Consider the following 16,042-nt stretch of genomic DNA (forward strand, 5'->3'; position numbering starts at 1 on the left):
TCAAAAGCTATGTGTTCCTGAAAAAATGGTTGCTATTTATACGCTCGGAGCATATTTAACACATGCTGTGCTCCAGCTCTTGGTGTATTTATTGTCAACAATTCTGGCCTCTGGCCTTTATTTCCTCTTAGCCTTTGTGGGTTTTAATTAGATTAATTTCAGTTGTTTCACAGCTTCCTAACCCTTTCATCTGGGGAATCATGTCTTTTGCCAGCCCTGCAGGTGTTTGCTGTGGTATGAAAAGCCAAGGTAATTTCTCATGGTATCATTGCTTTTCCTGGTTGTCTGCTGTCCCACAAATAATTTATCAGGTGCTCTTGTGACAAACTGATCAATTTTCTCACTTTAAAAATTATTTCTGGTTAAGAAAGAGGACCTTTTCTAAATGTGCTTCTTGCATGACCCCATTTTATTTTTAAATTACTTAATCTTGGCATTTTCCAGTCATATGGATATTCTCACTGAAGGCACTTGAAGCAGTGTAGAGGTTTTCATTCCCTTTGATTTCTCCAGGAAGGTAAAGGTCTCCCCTTGATTTCACTGAGGACTTTGGTGGCTTCCTTTGCTTCACTCAGTTTGCTTTGTTTTCTCATGCAAAGGGATAGTTAAGATGCAACATACTGGAATGCTGGCAAGGGGCTGATCTTCACTGCCTCCTCTCAATGGCTTAGATGAGTCAGTGCTGCAGAAAAGTGTTCCCCTCATCCCCAGCCCACTCCCAGCATCACTGTGTTCATGACATGACAACAGAACAGGGCTGAGCAAAACTGAGTGCAGTGGAGCTGAGATCTCTCTGGGGCTTTTGTTCCTCACTTGTCCCTTGTGTGCTCTTGCAGGCAGAGAGCATTTCTGCAAAGCTGCAGTTGGACATGGAGGCATCTGAGCTGGATTCTTTAGCTGCTCTTTGCAGTTGTTCCTGGAGTCCCCTCCAGTGCTTTCTCTCAAATGTTGGTAGCTGAGAGAAAGAGCAATGATTTCTGCAATGCTTTCAGCATTGGGTTTTTGTCTCACAAAATATAGATACAGACAGTTGCCATCAGCCTGTGCTTGCTGTGTCCTGTGGTATATTCAGTGCCACCATGGCTGGTGCCCTGCACTTACTTCAGAGGCACTGCAAATGGTTTGCCCGGTTCTCCTGGGAGCAAAGCTGCTGTGGTTGGTGGTTGTGGGTGCTGTTCTTAAAATTAACCCAAGCCTTTCCTTCCTTTGGGTATTACTGCTTGGGTACCTCCCTGAGTGTGCAAAGATGGAAATAGCAGAGGAAAGCACACTCTGCTAAGAACTTTCCAGTTAAAGTTCACACTCTTGTGAGCATTAACTAACATTTCCATGTTTTGGTGCCGGTGTTGAGCAATTCAATTCATACATGAGTATGTGGCCTGAGGTTTTGCAAGTGTTGTACGTGTTTACAATGCCCTGCACTAATAGCTTGGCACCACTGCAAAAGCCACCAGTTTGGTCCAGTGCATTCAGCCAGTGCATCCTGCAGAACAAATTGGGAGGCTGAAATCCCTTCTGCTCAGTAAACTCAGAAAGTCTCTCTTTATAGATCCAAGCGTGAAATTTTACAGCCATAAGGCATTTCAGTGTAATGTTGTACACTACAGTAGTTGTAGTGATCCACAAGCTTTGTCCCATTTTCAGGGCTGTGTTTGTACCTGGAGGGTGTCAGTGGTAACCAGCTGCAACCAGCTCAGGAAAAGTATGCCAGACCTAAGAGCCTCTGCACAGTAGTCCCCTGAAAATAAATATGCAAGCTCCCTCGTGGCAGGTTCTTAAAATAACAATGTATGGTATTTTAAGAACATGTATGTACCCTGTCCTTTCAGCCCAGCGTCCATCCTCAGGCAGCAAACACCCAGGGTGGACTGATGATGGTGACTCAGACAGCAAATACCCAGGGAGGGCACAGCACCAGGGTGGTCTGATGGTGGTAACTCCCAAGAGGCTGCTGGCTTCCAGCCATCTCCAGCCCTGGGACATGTCCAGTCTGTGTCACCAGTTCCTGGAGCAGGTCTCGTTCTGACAGGGAGCAGTGTGATGGGCTGGCTGTCTGCAAAGCCGGGGTCCCTCGGGATGTTTTTAGTCAATAACCTTTCTTGAGCAGCGTCAGAGAGGGGCTTGGTGCTGCCACTGCGTGGGGAAGGAGCTGGAGGTTGCGCTGCCCGGCCTCTCTCCTCTCAGCCCACCACGCTTTCTGTGCAGAACGACATCTACGAGTGGAGCCGCGACCACCGCGTGCACCACAAGTACTCGGAGACGGACGCGGACCCGCACAACGCCCGCCGCGGCTTCTTCTTCTCCCACATCGGCTGGCTGTTCGTGCGCAAGCACCGGGACGTCATAGAGAAGGGCAGGAAGCTGGATTTCACTGACCTGCTGGATGACCCTGTCGTCAGGTTCCAAAGAAAGTAAGTGAGAGCGAGAGCGCTGGGCCCTGACGTGAGGTGGGGGTGGAGAGATCCTTCTGCCTGCTTGTCTAGTTGTGGCCGATTCCCTATTTTTATCTCTCCCTTTTCTCCCCTGGGGTATCCTCCCTGCCACCTTGATGGCAGGTGTTAGGACTGCCTTCCCTCTGGCCCCCACTGTTGCCATGTGGCTGAAACTTGCTGACTGTCCTTACGGGCCCTGCCACATAAGCAGCGAGTCCTGTCCTTGTCTCTCTGCTTTTCTAAAAAACCAGGGCTGGTTATGAAAACAGCTGTGGCAGAAGTTACTCGGATCTTGGCCTTCTGCTTTGATCATAGGAGCAAATGCTGTAATCACTAACTGCCTTAGTGCAGAAGTGCACATTTTACTCTGCAAAGTCATCTTTGGCACCCGTGGGCCAGTGCAGGCCAAGTGTTTCCTCTCCCAAGACTGCCATTCTGCACAGGATTAATTATCTCCCTTGGGAATTAGCACAGGCCTAATTCAGTTTGCTACACATGCTAAGAGAGATGGGAAGTGAGCGACGTTCTTTGTCCTCTTGCTTTAGGCACAAGAAGACTCTTTCTGCCTGCAAGCATTTAATCCAGGCAGTTTGGAAAATTGCATAAGGCCATTTCTGTGTATCTTCTGGGTGAGGGGAGCAGTCAGTGGAGTCTAGAAATCAGTTTTTTTCTGCTAATGCACAGACTTCTCTAATGCAAAAATTAACCTTGTATTGGAAATGCTCGAGGAGTGAGGAATACTGCCCTCCACATATGGTTGCTTTTACTGGTTCCTCAGTTGGCAGTGCCTGTTTGCAACAGCTTCCATGCAGTTTGCTGCAGCTGCTCTTGGTTATTACCTTTTCCAAGACAACAGCATCCCATGAGAAGTAGGCTCTACTGCTTTGGTTATGCTGCAAAGGTGAAGAAGTGAAGAAGTGAAGAAGCACGTTTTCTGCAGGGAAGTTGTATCTTTGCAAATGTCTTTGCTCTGGATTTGAATTTAGGACTTTGGAGTTTACCTTCCCTTATCTGGGAATCAGAATTTGAGTTTCTCCTTTCTACAAGGTTGAAATGTTGGGGGTTTTTGACAGCATGGAAAACCTGGCAGGTCAGATCAGTAAGAATTATAATAAATCCTTCTTGTCATGTTTTGTTTTAAGGCCAAATTGTTAACTTTGCTGAATATAGTGGTGCTGCTGAGTTGTGTATAAGGTACCATTCAATCAGTTTAAAACCACATCACTTCAGCTGAAATCATAGCACTGCTCCAGGCTTGACTGACAGCAAAGTTTATCCTCTGTGAATAACAGAGCACTAATCCTGCATGTGATGTGAGAGAGAAGCTCACAGGTGAAGTGTCTTCGTGACAAAGTTTTCGCATGGTGAAAGCAAGTGCTGTTCCCCAAGCATGTATTGAGATATTGGTGCCCCCGAACTCCAGGTAAGGAGGTTTCTTATTCCAGGGTGGATGTTTCTGTCAAAGGGAGACAATGTAGTCAAGTGCTGTTCAGATGTTCATGTGCTGTTCAGCATGTCTTCATCAAAGGCTTCGGTCTGGGCTTCTTGCAACTCACAGAATACTTTTATTGCTGCCTGATAAACTATTTTCATATTTTATTTTCCCAGAGTGGTAGAGGCTTTGAACTTTGAAGGAGTTTTATGGACTGGAAAGTATTTTTCTCCCCTGTCTCTACTTAAATCCCGGCCTTGAATTTATGAGGTTTGCAAACCTTATCAAAAGTCAGTCATATGAGTGGGAAATTAGTTGTTATCTTGGGTGGAGCAAAGAATGGGGACTTGTTTCCTTGGAGGGCCTTGGCTCAGGTAAGTGAAGACAGAGTTCTGTGAGAGAGCTGAGAAGATGCTCTCTTTTCCCCATGGCTGGTGTTGCTGGAGAGCTGCAGATCTCCTTATGGAGCCCAGCATATGAGGCACAACCTCGAAACAACAACAAAAGTACCAAACAAAGAACTTGCAAGTCAAGAAGTTGATTTATTTCTTATACAAGATGATAAAAACTCGCTGAGGTGTTACAGATGAGAACTATGTTCATGAAAACTTTCTTCCTTTCAAAAGGACTGCTAATATTAACGTTTTTCCAGTGCTCTGTGGTTTTAATTGAAAATTGTTTGGTTTTGTCAAACCAAGATGACAGTTCTTCCTACCTGAAAAACTTTCAGCAAATGCAAACTTCTGATAATTGTTTAACAAATCCAAACTCTGTTCTTCCTCATCCCTTCCAGAAAACTCAGCAAAAGCAGAGATCTATTTTAAACCTGTCGTATGGGCACAAATAAGATGGGTCTTACTTTGCATTTCTTTTCTTTCTGCACCCTTCAGAGTCCTGTCACCTCAGCCTACCACTCTAGTTTCATGTGGCAGCTTGCTTTGATGATGATACCACAGGGTCATTGTAGTAAATCTGGAGGGAGTTATAAGGGCCCAGTGGGGAAGGCAGACCTTGTTTCCCTTGGAGCGGTGGACACACTGTAGGTGGCTCCCAAGCTGCGCTGTCTTTCTGCTCTCTGCTTCTGAGCACTGTTAGCCCATTCTCCATTTAGAGCCATTTACTTCAGATTTTGATTTTGGCTTTGTCTTCCCACTTCTTGCTGACCTTTTCCTTGTCTCCACTTGACTTGGCTTAATATACCCAGCATGACTTTTCTCTTTGTTTCTCCTGTTCTTCACCTCTGTGCTCCGTGCATTCTACACTCTCTCTTCCCTGCCCCTTCTGGGTGTGTGGCTTTAGCTGTACTGTGAAGCTTTCCTGTTTGTTCTCAGACTGTTCAGCTCCCTCCCTCCCTCCCCGTTTTGCACTGAACACTGATTTTGTCCAGTGTATGGAGGAGCGTCAAGGCTTCTGCCAGCCAATCCTCCTGGATCCCAGGCCAAGGTGCATCTTTCTCCTTACCCTTGGCAGGGTTTGCCCGTGGTCTCTCAGCAGGTGCTTTGGGTGTGTTGCCACTGTTGGAGCTCACACAGCAGCAGTGGTATAGAAAGGAGGTGCTCCTGCCCTGTGCTGTGGGTTCCCTTCTGACTGGAGCATGGGGGAAGCCTTTGCTGGCTCTTAGCAGTGAGTGTGTTTCTGACACAGCTCTGCCAAGCCCTGGGCTTTTACAGTCCCAGAGATGGACCCTAGACCCTGGGTGTGCAGCCAGCTCTGCACTTCCCCAGGTTTAAAGGTGCTCAGTCTGCTTGGGAGGTTTGCTCTGGGACTGGGTCTCAGCTGTTCAGCTTCAGTGTTACCTGCTGCTTTGGGGGTTTGGATAGTCTTGGCATTTTGAATTGCTCTTGGAAAAATTGTGTCATGACTGTGGATGTCTGAAATGTTCCCTGCTGCTCCTGCTGTGGGGCCAGCCCAGGTTATGCGAGGTGTTTCTGGCAGAGCCACGTCTCCAGAGGCCTAGCCCCATTCACCCCAGCTGTCATTCCCACCACGGTAACCGTGTCCTTTTCTTTCCCCGTCTTTTTTTTTTTTCTTTCTTGCCTTGTATCGCCGGCAGGTATTACAAGAGTTCGGTCGTGCTGATGTGCTTTGTGATCCCCACCTTTGTGCCGTGGTACCTCTGGGGCGAGAGCCTGTGGAACGCCTACTTCCTCGCCTCCATCCTGCGGTACACCATCTCCCTCAACGTCACCTGGCTGGTGAACAGCGCCGCCCACATGTACGGCAACCGCCCCTACGACAAGTACATCAACCCCCGGCAGAACACCCTGGTCACGCTGGGAGCCATTGGTAAGTGCAGCAGCCCCGGGCAGAGCTTTGCAAACTCAAGAGCCACATCCCATCCCCTTTCACCCTGGCTGGGGCTTTGGGCACCTGCGGCTGGACACCACTTGGACTCCAGGGCTTGGAGGAGGCTGGAGCTTGCGCATCGTAGGGGAAGGCTGTCTTGTTTTACATTGAAGTAATGTCACGTAGTCTCTGAGAAGAGAGGTGTTAGCACACAGTAGCAATCCTCTCCTCAGCAGCTGGCTGGGGATAGGGCAGCAGAAGTAAGTGACCCTGCTCAGTTGTGCATCCCCTCTTGAAGCACTTATGGCTTTCTTCCCTGAGTGTAAGGGGTGGGACGTGCCCCTTCCTACTGGGGAGGAAAGCCCATAGCACTGAAGTGGAGTCTGGTTTGGGTCTGCCCCAGAGGTCTCCCGTATCTGCGGTGGAGCGTAACCTCCACTAGATGCAAGACTTGGGAAATGGGTGTTGGGATGTCCCACCTGAGCGTGTTCCTGAGTCGATAGAAGTGCCAGCCATGTGGTCTTTAAACTCCCTCTCTGTTTTCCAGGTGAGGGTTTCCACAACTACCACCACACCTTCCCATTTGACTACTCAGCCAGTGAGCTGGGCCTGAAGTTCAACCCCACCACCTGGTTCATTGACTTCATGTTTTGGCTGGGGTTGGTCACCGACCGCAAGCAGGCTCCGAAGGAGATGATCCAGGCTCGCAAAGAAAGGACCGGAGATGGCAGTGCCTGAAAAGTAACGCTTTGCTGTGCCAGCGCTGCTGTACGCGTGGGTGGGTGGGTGTGAGTGCAACCCCGTGCCTGTGGTGGATTTACCTCTTGGTAAAATTACTTTTTTTCAGATCAGTTGGGCTGAATTAATACCACAGGAACAGATTCAGCCACAGCTTTTTTTTTTTTCCTTATTAGCTGTCTTATGTCCAAACTTAAGACTATTAAGTGTAAAAATGTTACATATTATTTAATATTGCAGTTAAACAGGAGAGAGATTTGATTTTAGTCACTGTAGTTCATGTCTGAGATTTGTTGTAATTTGCTTGTTCATGGTAAACGTTGGCAGGTTGAAGGAACTAACTGTCCTTTCCAAGTGCAGTTAGGAGAGGTTTTTGTTTCTACTGTTAATCAAATATGCTTTTGAGATGCATCTTTCAAGGGTTTGGGGCAGGGCCCGATGTGCTGTGTCAGCTACATACTAATGGAAAGGACAGTAACAGCACCGATGACGAAACAGTATGTCCAAGGGGAAAAAGCACCCCAAATTTAGTTAAATGTTAGTTTGAAAACCTGCTTTCTTCTTTTTGTTAGCCAGCCCAGTGCACTGCTGTCTTTGCTAAATATGAAAAACATTTATTGCTGAGCAGGCTTTTGTGTTAAAAATTAGTCTCTATACAGGCCAAAATACCAACTGATGCTATATTGAGATGATTCCTTTGTTGTCACATATACATTGTAATTGTAAATGTATAGAGCTCAACCATGTCTTAAGCCAAATAAAGCTTCGGTTTCAATGTTTGGAGACCTAAGTTGTATTCTAATCAGTCATGGCCATCAATGCATGCATATTTTAGCTCCTTTTGCACAAGAGGCCTCTTAATTTCTTTTTCTGCCTTTGACTAGCGGGTCTTAGAAAACTGACCTTTATCTAAGTCAGAGTCTGTACTAATATTTCAGCTGCATGCAACATCCATTGGTTTCTGAGCAAAATATAAAGACAGTTATGTAGCTTCTGAATTTTAACAGTTGCCTTGCTTAACAAAAAAAAAAAAAAAGAAAAAAAAGGAAAAAAAAAAGGAAAAAAGTATTAAAAAAGAAAAAAAAAGGCATGTGGATTTAATGGGACATATAGCCCTTTGTGTTAGATGTTAGCCAGTGCAGGAGAGAGGCTTTGTACTGTCAGCACTGGAGCACTTTTGAAGATAGAGGGCATGATTTTCATTTATAAGGAAGGTCACTGCCTTGCCCCTTGGAGAAGGAGTGCCTGTTTCCCAGCCACACGGCCTCATGCCCTGGGCAAGGCAGAGGTCTTGAGATAACTGAGACTCATGCCCAGATATTTTCAGGAAAGATGCAAAAGTGGGGAAAAAAAAATAAAATGGTTTCTTTTTTGTTCTGTTTCTTGTTTTTTAAATGATGCCATATAATATAAAAGAGTTGTCTTTATTCTGTCTTTCATCCAGCAGGTGTTTTAAAAGTGTTATTTTGTCATTAATGATGTGTAAACTCTTGAGTGATTTACAATAAACAGTTACGAGTTAGACTGGCCGCCGTGTCTTGTTTTGAAACATCTCCCAGAGCGAAGGGCTTTGTGCATCTCACATCAGAATTACAGCAGGGTTTTGCTTGGCATTTCCAGCTTCTCATTTGCTGCAGCATTTTCAAAATACCTGTCCCCTCAGCATTTCTGAATGTCAGTGGAAGAGGAGGTTGTCACACGGAAGGGCACCAAGAGATTTGATTACTTTGGGAGTAGTGGCCAAGCTGATAGAGGGGGAAAAATAAAATTGAAGCTGACATAAGCTTGAAAGGAAACTGTGGCAAGTTCTTGCACGTAAAAATCCCACTTTAACAGAAAAATATCAGCCCAATGTGACTGCAGGACAACACTTTGACCAAACAAACAGGGTCCCAGGAGCTGAGAGGCTTCTGACCTCCTGCTGTTTAGAAAGATAAGCACTGTTGCTTCCATCTTTGTCTGGTCAACAGGCCATTGGAGAGTGGCAGAAACCACAGGAAACCTGCCTGCAGGGTGATGCAGGTGATGGGTTTGCACTTGGTGTTTGGGTGTAGGAAGCTTGGAAGATGTGCAAGTGCCTGATCTCAGTGGCGCTCCCATCGTTTTGTTTGTGCAATTTCCTGACTGGAGAGCTGCCGTGAATGCACTTCACGGGCACTAGGAGACAACTTCCTGTTGATCTTTATCATTTTTCTTTTGTGCTGCTATTACTTGGACTTCCTTAAGCTGATTCTTGTCAAGTATGTGGTGTAAGAAGTATTAACTGGCCTTGCAAAGAGGTACATGCTGTTCTGAACCTCTCTGACTACCTGGAAGTACAACAAGGTAATATTCCCCCTCCCCAGGTGTAAGACTTCAGAAGCAGCAGCAGTTCCAGTGGGTTTCGGGGATCTGAGATTGGTATTGAAACTGTTGGCAAGTTACCTGTTTTTGAAAAACTGAAAATAAACATCATTTAGAAAAGGAAAAGCTCCTCCATCAAATGCCTTATCTTAAAGTTTACACTACCTGAGTTCCTGTTTCTGTAAATTAACTTCTCCATGTGGTGGAGTTGATAAAAAAAATGTCAGCTAGCTTTTGCAAGAAGATTCCTAAAGAGGATTTCTGAAGAGGGTGCTTCAAATTTTGGTAAAACAAGGAATCCTTCCATGCATTTCCTTTTTTTGTTATTTGTTTGGATTTTTGGGGGGGGGGGGGGTTGGGTTTGTTTTGAACTTTTTGAATAATTTGGTTTGCCTTTTTTTTTTTTAAATATTTTGGTCATGTTCTGTAGTGTATTCTCCCCTTCCTCAAGAAGATGTAGGGTCTCTGGGAGGCAGGAAGTGTCCCAGCCACCTCCTAGGGTAGCTGCTGGATCAATTCACAGCTGCATGCAGTGATGTGGGGAAGTTGTGAAGCCCCAGTAAGGCACTTATTTCTGTGGACTTTGGCACCTCTCCTGCTGATCTGGTAGTTAAGGACCCTGCTGGTGGTTTCTGAGCAGTGACAAAAGTGTTGAAGGACTCCTGGTGGATCAGTGGGTGGCTATAGGCTGGACTTATCCAAGGATACAGTGACTGTCATCTAAGACCTGACGGTCTGAGAGTGCCTGATCTTCTGTTGTGTCCAGCTCTGTTCTCAGCACACTGAACCATCTGGAATAACACCACCTAGGACCAGTACCAGGAGGCGTTTGTGCTTTGCCCCATGCCGTGTCGCACTGAGCGTTTCCAGGCTCTCAGCTTTGGCACAAGGGCAGGGACTGCATCTGTTTTACCTCTTTTCCCAGAACTAGTGGGGCCCTTAGGAAGTGCAGTGTTGGCTCTGGAGCCGTGTGCTCCTTCCACAGCAGAACCCCCCGAGCAGGTCACCTGCTCTCTGAGTTGGCTCGAGGGAGCGCTGTGCCTGCCCTGGCACTTGGCACAATCGCTAAGGGAGGATTTAATCTGTAACTTACAGCATGTACTTGACCATGCAAACAGTGATGAAACCCGCCCCCACTCAGGGCTGTGTACAAACACCACTGCCACGGTGTGGGGTGAGACCGAGGTTGTGGTGGCTGACTGCAGGGGAACATCCAGGCTCTGTCTAACCCCATCTCTGCTGCAGCCCACGGGCTGGGCTGCGTTGGGGTAATCCTTGGAGCAGGAGGCAAGCGTGAGCAAAACCTGCTGGAGCTGAAGTTACACCTTGACAAAGGTGCTGCAGTGACAGGGTGAGCACTGGCGCTGAAGAAATGCATCAGGGTTTGCAGTTCCCTGAAAAGCAGCCAAGTGGAGCAGACATCTCCTGTGCCATCTCCTGCCTGACAGCCCCTGCTGCAGTGCTCAGGAAAGCTGGTGGCAGTCCTGCTCTGGAGCACTGGGCTGGGGGCTGTGCCAGGGTCCTGTGCGGCAGCACAAAACCTTCACTTGGCACTTGTAGAGCTGGGGTGGGAAAAGGGCGGGTGGTGAGCTCTGGGCTGGTCACCATATCCTTGAGCCATCTTAAAAACACCTGGTGAAAGTAGTGGATTGCTGGAGTTGGGGGGCGTGGGGAAGGTGTGTGGGAATGCAGAGGAGGCTGCTCTTGAGGCATGAGGGGCGGATTTCTGCCCACTTCCTCCAGTGGCTCTGCAGTTCCCTGGTGAGCCCCTTTGGTGTCTGCATCCCTGTCTCTGCAGCTTGCAAAGCGCAAGGCAACTGCTGTCCTCTGGCCGGCAGCCAGAACACAGCTTTCTAGAAATAAGCCCAGCAGATGGGAAATGTGGCCTGACTTCAGGTATCACATTCAGCAGCTGGTGTAGGAGGCTCCTAGGAAAAAAAAAAAAAAAAAATATCTTCTAAAAGGTCTCCTGTGTCCACATGAGCCTGGGAGTCCACGCCACGCTGGAAATGCGGTGACTGACCTATGGGCTGTGGTTAGCCAATGTTTGGGTTATTTGCAGCCGGGAGGTCTCTCAGTTTGGAGAGATTTTTATCAGTTGACAGTATATCAGCTCCCAAAAGCATGGCTAGGCTGGACTTGTATTACCTTGATATTTTTGCTCCTAGGCTGTTTTGTAGCTGCACCCTTACATAGAAAGGGTCTCATAGGGTGTTACCACCTTCTGGGGTGTTTCTGGGAATCATGGTGCAATTTCCCTTAAGATCTTATTTTAAAAGAAGTAAAAGTAAAACTGAAGGCAGAGCCCAGGGGGAAAGGAGGCATTTGCCAACATGTGCCCATGTGCTCTGGCTCCCGCAATGACTCAGCTGTGCCCAGGCCAGGAGCAGAAACCTCTGGCATCCAGGGGCTCATACCCAGCAACACCAGCCCCACTAAACAGGGGGACAATAGGGGGGAAAATCCAAAACTCCTGGGGTGCCCCTGCATGGGCAGAGTTGCCCACTGGATGGTTTGGAGGGTTTTGCTGTTTCAATCCCCCCTCACACATGAGGTGTGCTGCTTTTACTGAGTGCATCTCCTGCTGTCCCGCTCCCTGGAGAGTTAAACACTGATTTAGGCTTTTTCTGAGAAAACGCTTAAAGAATTTCCACCCCGGTTTTGCAGTCAAATGACCCCAGCAGGTCTGTCCAACCACTCTGTGCCCCAGCTGCCACCATTTCCACCTTGACCTGCTGGCTTTGACACAGCCACACTTGTGAGTTCCAGGGAGATAAGCGGTTTGCAGCCTTGTGCCAGGAGCTCTGCCACTGCCCCTCCCTTCCTGCACCAGCCATGGCCAAGCTGGGGCTACAGGCAAAAGGGCAAGGAGCAAAGGTCTGGCCCCAGTGCAGGTAAAGGTATTGCCCCACACAAGCTGCATTTTTAAAAATCTATCTTACTGCCCAAGAGAAGAAGATGAGCAGCAAGGCCTGAATGCAGAACAGTAAAAACATAAAATCCCCTTTTGCAGGCCTTTGAAAATGCCTGGGGGGAAAGCTCCAGTGAGCAGCACAGATAAAAAATGTAGGTGAAATGGTGTCTACCATCTCTGCACAGTATACCTAACCTTGGTATTTACCGGGGGTACTAAATTTTCCTGGCTGACACAATTCCATTAGCGTTTATAGCACCATAACAGGAAATAATTATTTTACACAATCTCATCATCCTTAAAAAAAAAAAAAAAAATTTTCCCCACATCATTTTCTGTGCTTCATATGGGACTGCTCTTCTGCCAGGTCAGAACACGTACCTCTTGGGGACAAGGCATGCCAGTCTGCAGCAGGTGATTTGCATACCCTGGCACTTCAAGGTTTCCTCCCCAGAGTTCGCACCCTCACTGCCTTGAGTGCAAGTCCTCTTTATCCCATGTATTTGCTAGCACAGCAGTAATTTTTTTCTGACTTCTCTTTTTATGTAAAAAAAAAAATTGTAACTTTCCGTTTGTTCCATTTCCCTTCCTAACATTTAAATGGTGCCACTTGGTTGCAGTTAGGTGTAGTGGGTCTCTTCAATTTGCTGCTCCATTCCCAAATCCAGGTGAATTTTACTCAGCTGGGATTGTGTGGGCGAGCTGGTAAGAGGGAGCAGTTCATCTTGGAGGGTTGGGATCTGGGGATATTTCTTAGGGTGAGAGAGTGCCCTTTGCAGGTGACTCCCTCTCCAGCAACCCTTAGCACACCTTCTCAAAGCCAAGCCAAGGGCACGTGTGCTCAGATGGCATCTGTTTATCAGCAGGGCATTTGGAGTTAGGAAGTCTATCACAATATTTAAAAATCTGGATAAAAGAACAGATGGCTTTGGTAAGAGATGATCTGGCTAATGGAACGAGGGTTAACACTTAAACTGAGAAGCAGTTTTAACTGGTTTTTGACAGTTTTGCCCCCATTTAACCCATGCTGTATTTAACCTCACCACTCCTGTTTCTGGGTGGGTGATGTCTCTTGCCAGGCCTCACTCCAGCTTTGGAGCAGAAAGGAGCAGGACATGAAAAACAGGTGGTAAATATACTTTTTCAGAAGACATGTATTTCCCAGGAATGAAAAGAAACTCAAAGCAATTCCCTTTTCTGTTTTCCTCACCTCTGTGTACCTTTTCCTCCCCAGAAAAACAGGCCCGGATAACCGCAGCCAGCCTTCAGTGGCAATATCAATCTGGGAAGGACTGTAACTAGGGGAGCATGAGGTTGCTTTGATTCTTCCTGGGCTGTGAGTGAGGTCTGCAAGGGCAGAGGTTAGGCCTGTGGTAGTCCTCTCTTTTACATGAAAAGCAAAATACCTCCGAGGCCTGATCCTGCTACTTGATGTCAAGACACGGAGGCTCAGAATTCCCACTTCTCTGTCCCTGGAAGGAAGAAAGCAGATGTGAGATGGCGCACAGTTCGGTCCCCGTGAAGAGCACTTACGTGGTGGAATTTGGACAGGGAATGTGCACGTGCTGTAATGCATCAGTGGGAGGAAATACTAATGAACAGGCAGCAAAGCAAAGCCATAACTGTGAACATTCGCTTGCGTTGGAGCAGGCTGGCTTTCCAGGCCAGGCAGATTGCCAGACACATCCCCAGTGGGTCTCAGTGGCCCAGCAGGAAAACCCAGAGTAGGCTGGGACAGGAGAAGTCACGCGCTGCTCACGGCGTCCCAGGAGCGTTGTCACGTCTGCCCACCAGTGTCACTGCAATTGTGTCTTCCAAGTCATGGGCTTAGCAGGGAGGGACACCAGTGTCAGCCTCTGGCACACCTACCCCTGGGAAAGCCAGGTGGTGGGTAACCCCAAACAAGAGGAGGGAATGTACTTATGGCTACTTGACTTTTTGCCAAGGTAGTGTTGGTGGACATGTGGGAGGAAAAACTCTTTCTACAGGTCAATGTGGGCTTGCAGTGGGATTTGGGATGTGCGGTATTACTGTGAGGGAGGCAGGGGGAGCATTATTGTGGGATGTAGCTCAGAAGCAACATGCCCATGTGCCCCACCTCCCTTTGCACCCTCACAGCCCTTGACAGGGGGATGCTGCAGGTTGAGTTTCACAGGAGAGGGGCTGCTCCTCCCATGGGACTGCTGTCCCATGAAGAAGGGATTGTAGGAAATATCTCCATGGAGCTAGGTAACACCATCCCTTGATGGCTGATGCCTCCCTGCATCTCTCTTGCTTCCTGCACTGGGTGTGCTCCAGCACATGGCTGTTGTCCCCAGGCTGTACCCTTTTTTTAAGCTGTGATTTTTTAATTTGTGAGAGGTTTTTGGTGGGCCTGTCAGCATCGTGCATTTTCCAGCACTCACAGGGACACCATCTGCTCAAAAAAAAGCTGTGAACAAAATGTCTCAGACACTCAGAGTTTACCAAAAATGAAATTGCTTTAAAATCCCATATGGTGCATTGTTTTCCTTCCAGCTTTGGCTGACAGCAGAGGTGAAGTGACTAAGGCAGTTTCTGATTAGTTGCTGCCTTTTCCTTTCTGGCCAAAATCACTGGGGCTGCGCGTTGTCACTTCTCACCTGTTTGACAGAAGGTTTTCTTCAGCCTCAGCTGCTGAAAGCCAGGGGATACTGAGACTCAAACAACTCTCCTCTGTTACTTTTAAAGCGAGTTTCCTTGACTTTTGCTATCACAGGAAGCCTTGCCGTTAGGGATGTGGCTAATGCTGATACTTCCAGCATACTTTTTTACAGCCACCTGATTTTGGGGCCTCTCTTGGTGACGTGGGGGTTGACAGCACCTCCTTGCCCAAAGAATGCTGTGCCCAGCAGTCATTTGTTGTGGCTCCTGTGTGTGGCAGAGCCATGGGACAGTGTCAGGTGCACACAGAGGGAAAAACTGTCCAAGATCTCTGGATTTTGTGGGGTTGCAAAAATGCAAAAGCTGCAAGGAACCATTTATTAGTCCAGGATAGCACAAGATTTGAAATACCAGAGCAGGAAGAATGTTCTTTCCGCTCTAAAAATAGCTCCCTCAGCCTTTAAAACACCAAGAAGCACACACAGCACATGCCTTCCAGTGAGAGTGTCTGTCTTTTCCCTTGATGATGCAGCCACTTTGGTAAGGGCTCAGGGGGCCTGCTGGTTGTAGTGCTTGCTCTGAGGATCAGCACTTTGAGGGGTTTTCAATCCCTTGGGATCAAAGAGATGAAAACTCTTCAGGGTGTGCCATGAGGGTCAAAGCTGCAGGGTGAAGGAGTGTTGCTTGGTCACTAGAAGGGCAGTATATGAAGCGCTGATAAAGTGCTGATGTACAACTCAGCTCACTTCTGGGGGCTGGCGCGGATTTAGGCATCTGTTTTGTGTTAGTTCATAAGTGATAGCACCACGACAAAACTTTCAATAAGTACTGCCTTATTTGGATTTTAGAAGAAACAAGACTGTCAAAAAATACCATCAGTCATCTTGTCAGAGAGGGGAGGGAGAGGAAAAAAAAGTGGTAGCATTCACGTTGACTAGATACCATGAAGGTCAGACAGCAAAGGGATCCCTCCACCCCAGGAAACAGTCCCAAATGGTTATCACGGAGCTGTTTTGCTGGGAACGTCTCCTCTCAAAATTCTGACCGCAGAGATACTTTACAGAGATCACACAGCCCACCACCTGGTAGGAAAAGGAAAAAGGTGGAAGAGAACAACATGTCCCAGGCTGTTCCTGAGGTCTCTTGCTGCTGGGTGGCTGCTTCTTCTACGCCTTTCAACATACTCATCTGGGCACTGCTTCCCGGGAAGGCTGCAGAGATAGGGTGGCGAGCCCTCCTCAGTGCCCCTGGGGGTTTGGAGCAGAAGGCACACCC

General features: G+C 47.7%; 1 protein-coding gene across 1 annotated transcript in view; it reads left to right on the forward strand.

The window, feature by feature from the left end:
- SCD5 (stearoyl-CoA desaturase 5) overlaps window positions 1-8,415 on the forward strand; it is a 31,502-nt gene extending 23,087 nt beyond the window's left edge. The window contains exons 3-5 of the mRNA XM_027738506.2: window positions 2,206-2,411; window positions 5,918-6,150; window positions 6,698-8,415. Of these exons, the coding sequence (XP_027594307.1) occupies window positions 2,206-2,411; window positions 5,918-6,150; window positions 6,698-6,888 (630 nt within the window). The 3' untranslated portion in view covers window positions 6,889-8,415. The remainder of the gene's footprint in view (window positions 1-2,205; window positions 2,412-5,917; window positions 6,151-6,697) is intronic.
- Window positions 8,416-16,042: the final 7,627 nt, after the last annotated feature.

Source organism: Pipra filicauda, unplaced genomic scaffold, assembly GCF_003945595.2.
Source record: "Pipra filicauda isolate LSUMZ 115617 unplaced genomic scaffold, ASM394559v2 scaffold8_size5757611_pilon, whole genome shotgun sequence".
Lineage (NCBI taxonomy): Eukaryota > Metazoa > Chordata > Aves > Passeriformes > Pipridae > Pipra > Pipra filicauda.